Raw genomic sequence first — 15,424 nt, forward strand, 5'->3', positions numbered from 1 at the left:
AGAAATGGAGTAGAGTAGAGTTGGTTGGAAATTAAGCTTACTTTTGCAATTTATGGCCAACTCTACTTTGCAATTTTGGTTTGCAATCTCTCTCCACTCAGAAGACTGGAAACTACAGTTTTGTCAATAATACACTTAGTTTTGCTCTGCGCAAAAGTTGGGATTCCTCAAGAAATTGGTGCCTTATGTTGTTGGAATCAAAGTCACAAGCCTCCTGCAATGTCTCAAATTTTTGCAAAATTTATGACCAGAAAACATCAAAACATGACAATTTTTTGTGCATGGTATCTTTTTTCCTTATAATGAGTGGGGGAAAGGAGAATTCTCCTCACATGGGAGATTGAACCGTATCATATTGAAATATAAAACTTTTGATATGATCTCTAATTAGTCTTTTACGTGGTTGGTAGTCATTTTACAATTTCAGGATATGTTTTCCATGAAATTGTAATTTGCTTTTAACAAGCTATCGTAAAACAGTTGTACAACTAATCCTTTTCTCATATACATTGTTTTTTTGGCTGAAAAATTGTGCTGTTCATGCCATATGGAGAGCAAAACTTATTGCCTAACTTGAGAAAAAGTTAGAATTGAGAATTTGGTAATATTTATAACAATATAGCAATAGGTTTTTTCTAAATAAAAGTGTTAGAATATATATATATATATATATATAAGCAGAGACTTCATGCGAGAGAACATAAGGTTCTAATGCATTCTTTGAGATTTTCTTTATTTGAACTTACATCTTAATAAAGTTTGCATTTACATTACTTATCAAAAAAAAAAAAAGTTTGCATTTACATCATACTATTAGTTCATTGAATTAACTAATGGAGCAAATTGATATATTAACTATATATAGTTATATATCAATTATTTATATTAGAGGAATTTAAATGATTATAATATATATATTGTAGGGACTCAATTTGGATTGACCCTGGGTGACAGGTTTTCAGCCCAATAAGCCCAAACAATAAATTTATAGAGAGTGGGGTGAAAGGTTTAGGTGCTGGCCGTCGATCACCAAGCATGAATTTTCTTGCAACGAAGAAAAATGCTAAGAGTTTTTCTTTCAAGGGGGGAGATGCTCCTCGGCCTGTGGCCGAGGAGGCCTTATCGTTCTCCCTCTTTTTTCTCCCCCTCTCTTTACTTTACTAACTTTTCTTTTATAGTTTTCATCTTCCTATCCCCTCTTTCCATCTGTTGATCATCTATTTGCCTTCTTATCTAGCCATCCGTCCCATCAGAGGCCTTATCGGTACTCAAGTGGTTTACTCTGATCAACGTTATCCTGCCAAGGGGTTACCTCCCCATTAATGCGGCATAAAATTGACAAAAAAGTTATACAAAAAAATTGTGAATTCACTAAAATTAGTCATAACCATTTAGATTTCTTAACTTTTAGTGATATATATATATATATATAACCAACATTGTAGTATTTATTCTATATAATTAAAAAGATAACAAATATGATAAATAAATATATTTTTTATATTAATTATTTTGAGCGGTTCATTAATTATTTAAGTATAATGAAATTTGATGTCAGTTTTCTAAGATTTATATGAGAAAAAATTGATTAGAAATATGATATTTTGTTACAAATTTAGTCATTTTTGCAATAGTGGAAACAAGGTAAAACAAAAGGAAAATAATAATAATAATAATAACACACACAATTATATATATATATATAGAGAGAGAGAGAGAGAGAGAGAGAGAGAGTGAAGTTACAACTAATGTAATTTACAAAAGTTACACATTTTATTCACCATAGATCTCTAAGCAATCTAATGGTTAAAAAAACACTATCGTACTTAATTAAAATACACTATCTTAGAGAGAGAGAGAGAGAGAGAGAGAGAGGTTACAACTAATGTAATGTTACAAAAGTTACACATTTTATTCAATGTAGATCTTTAAGCAATCTAACAGTTCAAAAAACACTATCTTATTTAATTAAAATAGCATGTTTTAGTGTACTCTCTCTTATTTATTAAGATAAATTATGAAATTCTCTTCCATGTTAGTATTTTCTCCCTCTTGCTGAACCACTTAAAAAAAAATCTCTCATATTTTTTTAAATGCTATATTCAAAAGAAGAGTAATCTTAGAGACAAACAATTAAATTTTTACAAAGTGTTGATGTTTTGTGGTCCACATTAGCTTTTAAAAACAATTATTGAAGGATATTTGAATTTTTATTTATGAAAATGATATTTGCATTTTTCAGTAGACATGAAAATAGCTTATCTATATTAGTTACAATATCATGCAATTTTCAAATTTGTAAACACATATAGTATGATCAAATTCTTACACCACTCTTATTGTCTTTCTGATTTGTTTATAAAATAGAGCACTAAATATTACAATTTTTAGAAGAAAAATTATTGAAATATTGGAAGAAACTAACAAAATGCACTGCACATCATATGGAAACTAGGCTAGTTGAGAATAAACTATTGATCTTGATGTGAAGTGATTAACATTGTACAAAGTGCAGTACAATGGATTTAGGGTCCATTGGGCTTATACTTTAATAGCCTCCCCCCAACTCAAGGTGGAGGATGAAAAAACCACCACTAAACTTGGGAGANTCCTCTCCTCACACTATATTAATACTGAAAAGCTGGATGATTTAGTTTAGGTATCTCTAAATCTCAGTTGCTCTTGACCTCTATTCTTGTAGTTGCTTGCATAATAGTTCAATGTAAGTATTAGATTAATAGTGTTTATTCCTTTTTATTGATTTTTTTTTTTTTAATTAATAGCGTTTTTCTTTTTTTATTGATTTTTTTTTTTTAATTTTGTTACTACCTCTTTTGTGTTGTGGTCATATATGAGTTTATATATGTATTTAGGTTGGGTATTTGTATTGATAGATGATTTTTGTTTCTATGTTAAAATTGATTTGGTTTTTTTTTTTTTTTTTAAATGTTTGAGACAGTAACATTATTGGTTTATATTGTGTAATCCGTGTGATAGAGTTTTGTAGTATCCGTGTGATAGAGTTTTTGTAGTATCCGTGTGGTAGAGTTTTAGTAGTTAGAATTGAATGATGAGTTTTAGTACATCATGCCTGCAGAAATTCAATTAATAATGTAATCCGTGCCTAAAGAAATTCAATTTGCTAACTACTAAAATACCTTAGCAAATTGAATTATAGAGTTTAAAAATTCAATACTATACTCATAACACGATACTTCTCCTTTTTTCTAGTCTCCTCATTTAAGTGAATCCCTTCTTCATCATTGAAATCGATTTAAAATTTCTTCTATTAGCTTTGATTGTACTCTTGGCTATATCATAAAAAACTGTTTTTTTATATAATTTTTTTATGGTAATTATCGTCATTTTTGTTGTAGTTGAATCAAAATAAGATTAAGCTAGATCTGCATAATTAATAGTTGTTGCATCTTCATCATTATCACAAGTTTAAGATAGAGATTACCCTTATCGATAGCTGTTGCATCTTCTTCGTTGCCAACTTGATCATCTGAATAACCTTTTATTTATCTGATTGTACCACACGTATTTATTTACTTTTGGATTCTATTTGATTGTAAGATTTTTATGTCTTTTGTTATAAATTAACTAGCTGGTATGCTAGCCAAACCACTTGCTTCTTCAGTTTTTTTTTTTTTTTTTTTTAAATCTTTTACTTTGCCACCAACACTATCGTAATTGGTTGTCTCTTTAAAGGCATTTTTTGTCTCCATCGCTATATATATATATATATATATTGTTTTGTGGGATCCAAGCAAGAAAGAGTTTAAGATGCTTGCTATATTATTCTCTCAAATTTTTTACAGCATGAACAACTTGCGGTATTGAAGTAATTACATAATATTTTATATCAATAGTTGTTTGACAACTTTAGAATATGAAAAAGTTTAGGTTAAGTGGGTAACAGCTTTAATTTTGTTAATTTTTGCTTTCTAAATTACTAATAGTAATTTATCATGTTAAATTGGTAGTTTATTTGTATATTAATCAACTACAATGTTGTAATGTTTTTTTTTTTTTTTCCTTCTAATTTGTGAGGTTTAATTCAAATAATTTTGAATAAGTCCTTTGAAATCAAATTCAATACAAAAGAAATTTTGTTAGGGACTCTGTAAGGCTAAGGGGAGCTTGAAGATAATATAAGTTTTGGCCTTATATAATATACTTATATTGTGAGCTTTAGTGGCTGCAAGTAGTATTGTAGTATCTTAGATATAAAACTCTAGATACAATACAAACAGCTAAGGATAATGAACAGCAAAGGATAATGACATTTACTAATATTTGTCTTTTAATTTAAATTGTATTTTGCATAATTGCATTCATTAGATTTCATTTTCAGTAATTTTTCCGTGCATCGCACGGGTTAGCGACTAGTAATAATAATAACACACACAATTATATATATATATATAGAGAGAGAGAGAGAGAGAGAGAGAGAGAGAGTGAAGTTACAACTAATGTAATTTACAAAAGTTACACATTTTATTCACCATAGATCTCTAAGCAATCTAATGGTTAAAAAAACACTATTGTACTTAATTAAAATACACTATCTTATAGAGAGAGAGAGAGAGAGAGAGAGAGAGAGAGAGAGAGAGAAGTTACAACTAATGTAATGTTACAAAAGTTAGAGAGAAGTTACAACTAATGTAATGTTACAAAAGTTACACATTTTATTCAATGTAAATCTTTAAGCAATCTAACAGTTCAAAAAACACTATCTTACTTAATTAAAATAGCATGTTTTAGTGTACTCTCTCTTATTTATTAAGATAAATTATGAAATTCTCTTCCATGTTAGTATTTTCTCCCTCTTGCTGAACCACTTAAAAAAAAATCTCTCATTTTTTTTTAAATGCCATATTCAAAAGAAGAGTAATCTTAGAGACCAACAATTAAATTTTTACAAAGTGTTGATGTTTTGTGGTCCACATTAGCTTTTAAAAACAATTATTGAAGGATATTTGTATTTTTATTTATGAAAATGATATTTGCATTTTTCAGTAGACATGAAAATAGCTTATCTATATTAGTTACAATATCATGCAATTTTCAAATTTGTAAACACATATAGTATGATCAAATTCTTACACTACTCTTATTGTCTTTCTGATTTGTTTATAAAATAGAGCACTAAATATTACAATTTTTAGAAGAAAAATTATTGAAATATTGGAAGAAACTAACAAAATGCACTGCACATCATATGGAAACTAGGCTAGTTGAGAATAAACTATTGATCTTGATGTGACGTGATTAACATTGTACAAAGTGCAATACAATGGATTTAGGGTCCATTGGGCTTATACTTTAATAGCCTCCCCGTAACTCAAGGTGGAGGATGAAAAAACCACCACTAAACTTGGGAGACTGATGAAAATCTTGGAATCTTGTATGGTTCTAGGAGTGGTATACTTCTTGCTGTGAAATTAGCCCAATTAGAGTTGAGACTCGAGCTTTCTTAACTAGAATGGGTGTTCTAAGTGGTGCAATATCTATCTATAAAAAAGAGTATAAAATAAGGAAATTTAAGAGGATCAAGACACTGGTGCCAAAAGTTATAATATTACAAGATAAGGAAATTCACAAAAGGAAAATGTGACAGAATACATTTAGTCTTTGGACTCAAACATGACTCAAGCTCATAATTGATGCAGGACCGTTTAAGAAATTCAGCCCTATACCAGGTTTCTTGATTAACATAAATAAAACCCTAGGCAATGACACTTAGGTTCCTTGACATCACACCTCAGAGAAGTTGCATCACACAAACAAAGCTTCAAATAAGCTGCTGAATTTTATTAATCAATCACTATATTCTGAAATAACATGAACACAAAAGAGCCGAGGCTATAATTATCCCTTTTCTAGTAGGACTTGGACTCTAAATAACGACTCTAAACATAAAATAAGACTAATGCTCTTTTGGCAAAGCCAAGAACAGCCCATTCCAGATTTCTGGAAATTAAAAATGCCCTTATTCTAATAGAACTTAATTAAAACTGATCCAGCAGCTTCTCAACCTAAATACTCAATACTAATAACTAAAATGACCTATCAAAGGTGTTAAGAAGGTCCGACATCAAAACTAGACTACAATTATTGAATCTTTGTATATTTAATCTTCTTTTTCCTTGGTTTCTTCCTTGTCCTCATCAATCATTCTACATATCCACAAGCTGCGATTAGTGTTAATTATGTGCTTAATAACATCACTAGTGCACTATAGTAAAACTAATCTCAAAGACAGGACGCTCTGTCAATTCATGAATTGGTGCAATTTGTCCATTTACTCCATAACAATGTAGGTGAATTGCCAGAAGATTCAAAATTGCACCAAGAAAAAAAAAAGGAAAAAAGAAAAGAAGACGAAGCCATATTGCAGTCCATAAACATACCCAATACATTGTTTTGAGAACAGACACAAGTTGGAAGTCATCACAGAGCATTTGTCATCCTCTTCATCTCAGCTGACCTCCTGGGGTCTGGTTCTTCAATTGCTCTCTCAGTGAGTACTTGCTTGATACGGCACATTGACTTCCTCACCTTAATTTTCATTCAACACCAAATACCAAAATGCCAATTAGCAATTGTGGTTCCAGAAAGATGGAGGAAAAGTAAAAACAGACGTAACAAATTTAAGGCCTAAATGGTCATCTTGCTAACCAATTGAAAGACAATGAGACATATCGAATGTGGTAATTCTAGTTACAGACAGTACTTAATGTGAAATGCAAGTTGAATTTCAAAATAAACTAGTAGCTAAAAGCAATGAAAAATTGAGAAATATGGCCAATTGACCCCTAAAGGTTTTTATATCAAATGTATATAACCAGTTTCCAGGTATGACTCAACATACTAAACCAATTATGAAATCCGAGGATTTGTTGCAGCGATTCCAAGTAATGATTAGGTTTAATATAAGGAAACTATTTCCCTTTCATTTTTAAACATTCATCAGGTTTTCGTCCTAAAGAAAATTTGATTAATTTCACCCGCCTTTTTTGGCAGAGAAATCCAAATGGCAATTAAAAAAATGAAATGGATATAACTAAAATGATGTGGATATATCTACATTGCCAAACCTATTTCACATAACTCATTGTGGTTATATCAGTCAATGGTTGAGAATTGAGATAGAACTAGATCATGTAATCAGTTGCACTTTGCTGCACTTTAAGACTTTGGCAGTCACATTCTGACTTGGAGACTAAAACTACCATGACCAAGAAAAAAGAATCTTTAAAAAGCCAGAGTCCACAAAGAGTTCTTCCCTCTACATTAAAAGAACGTAAAGTACTTCAAGTAGCATGGTCTTTGTTCAAAGTATTGGTAACATTCACGAGTCAGATGGTTCATATCTTAAAAAAAAAAAAAAAAAAATTAAAACGAAAAGAAAAGAAAAGAAGAAGAAGAAGCGCACTGAGGCATGCTTTGTGCTTCAAAGCGCCAGAAAAGCGTGCCTAGGGCAAGCTTCATCAAATGAGCAAAGCATTTAAACCTTGGGCCTTTGAGCTTTAAGCATGCTTTCAACAACACTTTAAACTAAGGGGAAACCTTTTACTGATTAGTTGTAAAGAGTTCATGAAGTTTAATTAAAAAACATTGAGGTTATTTTTGGGAGAAGAAACTGCCTGAAAAATGATTGCAGTACTCTTATCTACCATTGGATTACAGTCCAACATTGAAAAATAAATAATTTATTAAAAAAAAAAAAATCAAAGCTAACATGGTTAAATTTGAACAAATCAAAGACAACACAGTTAAACTGGTATTTCAAGAATTTGAATCTCAATTCCCCAAGCAAATGGCCAATCAAATACCACAAACCAATGTCTGAGGAAAGGCAATTCAAGGCAAGTGATGAGATATAGAAGCTTGGCACTAGAAGGGACCGGAATGGGGTTCACCACATCCCTAAGGGTGTTCCAAAAGGTTAAATGGGTAATGACATACATAGGCGCTTACCTTCTTAGATCCCTTGGAAATGGAATTGGATCACGTGTCTTGTTGGTCGTAGATTTAAATCAGTGAGAAAAGAATGAGACTAAATAAATGTTGGTTTCTTTTGGACCATTCCTGCACTAGATTTGCACAGCCAAATGTAACACCGAGATTGACTTTTTTTTTTTTTTGATAAGTAAAAAGACATATATTCAAAGAGCTACCTCATGAAAAACAAAAGGTAGAGCAAGGAGTACAGAGAAGGAAACAAACAACAAGAAAAGACAACAAAACAAACATAAGCCAACAAAAGAACTAAGTACAAAGCAGAGAATTAAGGAACAAAGGGAGAGAGTCACTAGAGGTGATTCCCCAAGCCCTAGTCTAATAAAAAAGAGAACTACTAAAGAAAGCGAGCAACTAATTATCGGATTTGTCCGTATCCTCAAAGGTTCGCCAATTCCGCTCCCTCCAGACACACCACATAAGGCACAAAGGAGCTAAATTCCAAATGCTAGAAGAATGCTTTCCAAACCAATTCCACCAACCAAAAAGCGTATCTGCAACCGATCTTGGCAGAACCCAAGAGATCCCAAAAGTTCTAAAAACCAAGCTCCACAGCTAATAAGCTTTTTCACAATAGAGAAGCAAATGGTTCACCGTCTCCCCATTACTACGACACATAATGCACCGGTCAACAAAAACCACTCCTCTATGCCTCAGAATGTCCCCTGTAAGAATCTTCTCCCAAGTTGCAGTCCAAACAAAGAAAAAGACGCGCAGAGGAGCCTTAACCTTCCAAATACCTTTCCAAGGAAAGATAATAGGCAAAGGACAACGAAGCTTGTTGTAGAAAGAGCGGATGTCAAAATCCCCCTTCTCTGTCAACTTCCACCTCATACGGTCTCCGAGCTCAGAATGAGGTAAATTAGAACCCAAGGTACGAAGGAATTCATCCACCTCACCCATCTCCCAATCATTTGGATCCCTTAATAAACGAACATTCCAGCTTCTCCGAGCCTCCATCCCCAACCTTTCGAGAGACAAGGCCACCGATGCCTCTCTATTAGAAGCAATCCCATACACTAATGGGAAGGATCAATGGAGTGGTAAGTCCCCACACCACCTATCTGTCCAAAACTTCACTCTATCCCCCACCCCTACCTCAAACTGAATGCATTTACTAAACACCTCCCAACCTTTTCGAATACTTCTCCATAAACCACACCCATAGGCACCCCTACCTAGCTTAGAAGACCAACCCCCCCCCACTCTTCCCCGAACTTCGAAACTACAACCCTCCTCCAAAGACGAGTCTCCTCAATCCCAAACTGCCATAACCATTTTCCTAGTAAGGCTTTGTTGAAAGTGGTTATTTTCCTTACACCCAGACCACCGTTCGCCTTAGAAGCACACACCTTATCCCACCCCACCAAGTGAGCCTTCGAATCCCCCCACAAGAAGTCCCTTTGCATCTTCTCAATCTTATTCGCCACATGTGATGGAATGGTAAAAAGAGACAAATAATAAGTAGGGAGGCTAGATAGCGTACTCTTAAGTAACGTCAGTCTTCCACCTTTCGACAAATATAGCTTCTTCCACCCAGCCAGCTTCCGCTTAATTTTCTCCAAAATAGGATTCCAAATAGAGGGAGACTTATGAGGAGCCCCTAACGGCATACCTAGATAGGTCATAGACAAAGTCCCAATCCTACAACCCAGAATCTCTGCCAAGGCATGCACATTATTAACCTCTCCTATTGGAACCATCTCGCTTTTCAGGACATTAACCTTCAAACCTATCACAGCCTGAAAACAGAGGAGAAGCATCCGAACGTGAAGGATCTGCTCCACTTCCGTATCACAAAAAAGAATAGTGTCATCCGCAAACAGAAGATGAGAGACACATTCTCCTTCACCCCGTCTACCATCTGCCTTAAAACCCCTGATCAAACCAGCACCTTCAACTCTTTTTAGCATTCTGCTTAAAACCTCCATAATAACCAGAAACAACATAGGAGATAGCGGGTCCCCTTGTCTCAAACCCCTCGTGCTCCTAAAAAAGTCAGCTAGAGTCCCATTAACCAAAATAGAGAATTGAACAGTTGAAATACAAGTCCGGATCCATCTACACCACTTCCCCCCAAAGCCCATTCTCTTCAAGAGATCTAGCAAAGCCTCCCAATTCACGTGATCATAAGCTTTCTCGATATCGAGCTTACAAATAACCCCCGGAGTCTTACTCTTAACTCGGCTATCAACACACTCATTAACAATAAGAACTGAGTCAAGAATTTGTCTACCTCCCACAAAACTATTCTAGGACTCAGAGATCAGTTGGTCTAAAACCATCTTCAAACGATTTGCCAAAACCTTAGACAAGATCTTGTACAAGCTCCCCGCCAAGCTAATAGGCCTGAAATCTCGGATATTGGAAGCATTATTCTTCTTAGGAATTAAGGCTATGAAAGTAGCGTTCAGAGATTTCTCAAACTTACTGTGGAGATAGAACTCCTCAAAAAATGCTAGAACATCTCTTTCCACCACTCTCCAGCAATGGTGAAAGAAGGCCATAGAAAAACCATCTGGACCTGAGGCTTTATCCCCAGCCAACTCATTAACAGCTAGAAGAATCTCCTCCTTCTCAAACCTCCTTTTTAGGCTGACTATCAAAGCATAAAACCAAGTTTGTAAGCTATGTTAGCTACTGCCATCAGCTATGTTGAGGAATAAGTAAAACACCTCAAGGAAATATGTGTCTCTTCACCATTGAAAAGCACAATCTCTTAATTCCATTTTGTTATGAACAGAGTTTTCTTCCAAGAGAAAAGTTCCTTCAACTCTATATTTGGCAACGCAAAAGATTATCTACGTGTACTTTCAGTCACACTACTTATTTAAATAGTCACGTGACTGTTTAAATGATTTAATACATGTCGATGGTCTTATAAACCATCACGTAATGGGTTGAAGGAGATTCCTCCGAACCAGTTTTTAAGAAAAAAAATTTTCCTTTTATTATTGTCACACACTAAAAATTATCAAAATATTTAAAGAAGAAGATTTTAATATCTCAAGAGCAATGTCTCGCTTCACTCTGCAGGAACCTTTCATAGTCAAACATTGTATCTAATGCATTTAGGGTGTATTTGGATACCGCTTAGTTTGCTGAAAACTGAAAATACTGTAGGAAAATAATTTTTAAACGTGTGAATAGTGTCATAGGACCCATTTGTAATGAAAGTTCTATTGAAAAAAGAGGTTTGTGGGTCCCGTTCATTGGAAGTGCATTGGCTTTACTAAAACGTGCTTTAAAGAAAATGCAGACGCCGGATAGTGCTTTTCAGCACTATCCAAACACATACTTAGCGAATTTGAGTTTTACTTCTCTGTTTAATAAAGATAATTGCATTCAATTGCTATGTTGAAAAATTGAAAAATAATAAATCATTACATCAGCAAAAATGTCAGTCTGCACAGAAATTGAATTCAAAGAAACAGCAGCAATTTTTTAAATTCATATTTTGTTCACTAAAAAGGATTCATATAATCAAGAAAATGAATTTGGTTGCTTCATCTCAGCACTTACATGGAAACCAAGGGGAAAAAAATGAATATAGGGCATACAGATACCGAACCTTGAACATCAATTTCAGTATATATAAGTTGATAACACTAAAGTCCCTGTATTTATCTACAGGATGAGTATCCCGATAATTTTTCATGAACTGCAATACTAACAGTACATGAGTTTTAGTGATGTCCTGGGTTTGGATAGTTACAGGCTATCTCATCTAAATTATACTAAACCCCTGTACAATTAGCCAAGCATTTGAGGAGCCAGAAATGACAAGAATTACATACTGTGTCAAGGGAGAGGCAAAGCAACAGAGTTATACCTTGGGAATGCGCTCTGGGTTAGGAAACCGTAGATTCTGTGAATGAAGCATCTGGCGTTGAGTCATCAGCATGTTTTTCTCCTTTAACAAGACATACCACAGCTTATTAAGATCATCCCAAGACTTCAGTCGCAATTCAGGAGCCTTCCAACTACGACCTGACAGCACCAAAGCCAAAAGGATGATTATCAATATACATTATTGAGAAAACAGAAAATTTTCAGAATTGAAATTGTTCTAGAAGTACATTGATTCACATGATAGTGAAAAAACTACAAGAAAAATGATCTCATGTGAAAAATGATTTTGAAGTGCTTTGTTATCTCTTGTATTCTTCCTGCATACTAGGGCTGATCCCCCTTTCAATGGAATCTTGTTACTTATTAAAAAAAAAAAAAAAGACTTCAAATTTTGTAAAATTCTATCTTAAAATAACGAGTACAATAATTTTTAAATACCAAGGTTTTAATTCATTATTTAAATCTATAGAAAAAAAAAATTTTATTTTACTGTTTTTATATTAAGATGCCAACCCATGGGCCAAGCAAAAAGGGGCTGGGCTAGCTTGGCCTGGCCCGGCCCATTGCCGAACCTTGCTACAAGCTACGGGGCGTGTGTAATTACCAATTATAGAAAGAACAGCTAAATATCTTATAACATAAAGCCATGAACAATGAATAATTATGACTACTAAATGCAATCAGCAAACAAAATGAAGGAACATGATCAGGCCCAAACCATAGACAACAGGTTTGTCATCATCTACGCTCCTATCAGCCTCAAAGAACTCTTGCAGAGGGTTCCTCGCCACAGAAGTCACCGCAGCTGTTGCAGAATACGTTTCTGATTTAGCAGCAGCAAACAGTGTTCTCCCAAAAATTCTTGACACTAACATTATTATTATCACCTCACTGCATCACAATTCAATTACAGAAGCAGAATCAGGAAACACTCTCATGGCTATTATTCTTTGTAGGCAACACAAACATGAATCCATTTGTTTTGTTGGAAATTGTTTTTTGGAAAAGGACTCATTTCCAAAAGAGGGAAAAAAAAACACTTTCTAGAAAACTAAATCATTTTCTTGTGCTTGGTAGTGACCTTGAAAATGAGTTGGAAAACGCTTTATGGTGTTTGCTACGTGCAGAAAATCAGTAACATTTCTTGTGATTCAAACAATTATATGAAACAAAACTCTCATTCATAACATGTATATTGTATAAATCAAGTACACAATCAACATAAAGTAGTCCACAAACATTAAAAAATGACAAAATCAACTGTACTTCTTATAGAGCAAAATACCATCTTCCACTCAAAATAGTTCTACATGCCAAATTTTCCAAATAACAATCTTCCATTGCTAGTTTGCTACAATAATAGTAACAAGATGAAGAAGATAACATCATAATGACAAGTTTCATATCTTTAAGAGTCAGTTATGTTCTGTTCATAGCTTCAACCACTTCAAACTTCACTTGGGTTTGATGATTTGCAGTGAATAGTTTAAAATTTAGTTAGTTTGGTGAGTAAGTATTGTGCTGGATAGCTTCAAATTTGACTATTCAAGCAACTGATTTCGAGGTTATGGAACCAGTGATCCCTCCATTGTTGGATAACGAAAAAGCTTAAAATTTTGTAGTTTGGACGTTAATGTATGTATAAAGTTACATTTTTTATCTTATAAAATGATCACAAGATATAGTCATTATGCAAAATAGTCTTGGTGGTATAGTGAACCTCTCTAAACTTATTATAAACTACCCTTGTGGTTTGACCTATTACAATTTGGTATAAACATTTTCAATTATTACATTTGACTCTGTAAAGTTGGATTGCAATGAAATCGTTAAGGTTCCAACCAAATTAGCAGATTTTGCATTTTTTGGACATACAAATTAGTAATTACCCCTGAGGTTTGACCCAATGACAATTTAGTCCCACAAGATTTTTCAGTTGTTACATTTTGACTCCCTAAGGTTTGGATTAAAATGAAAAGTGAAAACCATTATGGGTACTTTGGATGGAACCCTAACAATTTCATTTTATTCCAAAACTTTAAATGTAGCAATTAAAAGATAAGGCACTAAATGGTCATAATTTCAAATAATGAGGAGGTACATTGTAATTTTCCTCTTTTTTTTTTTTTCTTTTTTTGAGGGGTTGGGATGGGGGTTGGATATCTATTGGAGATCTGCAAGGAGAGGTAATTCTGTTGGTTACAAAGAATTTCCTTTTGGTTCAATTTTGTGGTTTCCATTTCAGTATTTGACAAGCCCATACTTGTTTGATTCCTTTGTGAGTGTCTCATAGAAGGCTCCAACGTCCTTGTATGACTAAACTTGATTTTTAGTACTATCACATGTCAATAAAGAAAGTACTTGTATCATGAGGATCAAAATTTCATTGCAATTGAAGTCTTGATCTTTTTCTTATTTTTATTTTTTTTCTATTTTATTTTCCAGTTGGTCTAAAGTCCAACCATATGACAGAGATTCAGTGACTCATTTCTAGAATATTGTATACAATTATAACTAATACTACTGAGCTTGCATGCTTTGTCAAAGTACAAAAGCTATATGGGGATATGTATGTAATGGATATGAAACTTGTCATTATGATGTTANGTCACAATCATGGTAAATGCATATTAATAACTATAATAGTTATTACTTATTAGTAAACACGAACTTTGTGAAGGCATTAAAAAAATCTGCTGGGTTTAAGTGTTTTATAAATCTATAGGAATGGACTTGTTGGGTTATATGGGCTTGATTGTACAAACTCAAGCCCATTGGCTATAAACATAATATTGGGCACTCAACAAGCCCTATTTCTTAGCCCAAGTTCAAGAGACCAACTCGCTAAAACCCACAAAGCTTCCCAAAAACCCAAGCACCACCACCACAACAAAACAACCATAGACATACGGTGAAAATTTCCACAGCTCAACAATCGAATCATTTTCGCTTATTTACAGAGCTTTTTCATTCAAAGTGTTCTCTTAGGTATGTATGTAATGCAATCTCTCTTTCCAAGCCTTTAAATTTTTTTTTTTTTTTTTTCCATTGTGAATTTTGGATTTGTATTAGATATTTTGTGGGTTCCAATCTTTTGGTTTTAACTTTAAGAGTCAGTTATGTTCTGTTCATAGCTTCAACCACTTCAAACTTCACTTGGGTTTGATGATTTGCAGTGAATAGTTTAAAATTTAGTTAGTTTGGTGAGTAAGTATTGTGCTGGATAGCTTCAAATTTGACTATTCAAGCAACTGATTTCGAGGTTATGGAACCAGTGATCCCTCCATTGTTGGATAACGAAAAAGCTTAAAATTTTGTAGTTTATATTATATATATATATATAGAGAGAGAGAGAGAGAGAGAGAGAGAGAGAGAGAGAGAGAGAGAGAGAGAGAGAGAGAGAGTAGTGTTCAAACTTCCAACACGTGTTTCATGGTCATATAAGGTCTTACTAGAGAATTCTCAGGGTTGAGAATTAGAGAGATAAAATAACATAAAGTAAAGAAATGGAAAAATAAAAATGCAAAAAATTGAAGGAAAG

At 33.6% G+C, this 15,424-nt stretch overlaps 1 protein-coding gene across 1 annotated transcript; it reads right to left on the minus strand.

Annotated features, from left to right (window-relative positions):
* Positions 1-6,100: 6,100 nt before the first annotated feature.
* On the minus strand, positions 6,101-12,774 carry LOC112010974 (uncharacterized). Its single transcript, XM_065782425.1, has 3 exons — positions 12,602-12,774; positions 11,864-12,021; positions 6,101-6,567 (listed from the first exon to the last, which is right to left on the minus strand). The coding sequence occupies exons 1-3, from the start codon at positions 12,756-12,758 to the stop codon at positions 6,460-6,462; spliced, it is 423 nt and encodes a 140-aa protein (XP_065638497.1). The 5' UTR covers positions 12,759-12,774; the 3' UTR covers positions 6,101-6,459.
* Between the last annotated feature and the right edge of the window lie 2,650 nt (positions 12,775-15,424).

Source organism: Quercus suber, unplaced genomic scaffold (assembly GCF_002906115.3).
Source record: "Quercus suber isolate HL8 unplaced genomic scaffold, Cork oak 2.0 scaffold_301, whole genome shotgun sequence".
Taxonomy (NCBI): domain Eukaryota; kingdom Viridiplantae; phylum Streptophyta; class Magnoliopsida; order Fagales; family Fagaceae; genus Quercus; species Quercus suber.

Bases quoted from the DNA above. Each gene is read 5' to 3' on its own strand.
- LOC112010974 (XM_065782425.1), bottom strand. From the start codon at position 12,758: ATGTTAGTGTCAAGAATTTTTGGGAGAACACTGTTTGCTGCTGCTAAA. The intron at 12,022-12,601 runs GTTTGGGCCTGA...TGGTGCTGTCAG, and splicing joins TGACAAACCTGTTGTCTATG to GTCGTAGTTGGAAGGCTCCT. The intron at 6,568-11,863 runs GTATAACTCTGT...ATGAAAATTAAG, and splicing joins ACCCAGAGCGCATTCCCAAG to GTGAGGAAGTCAATGTGCCG.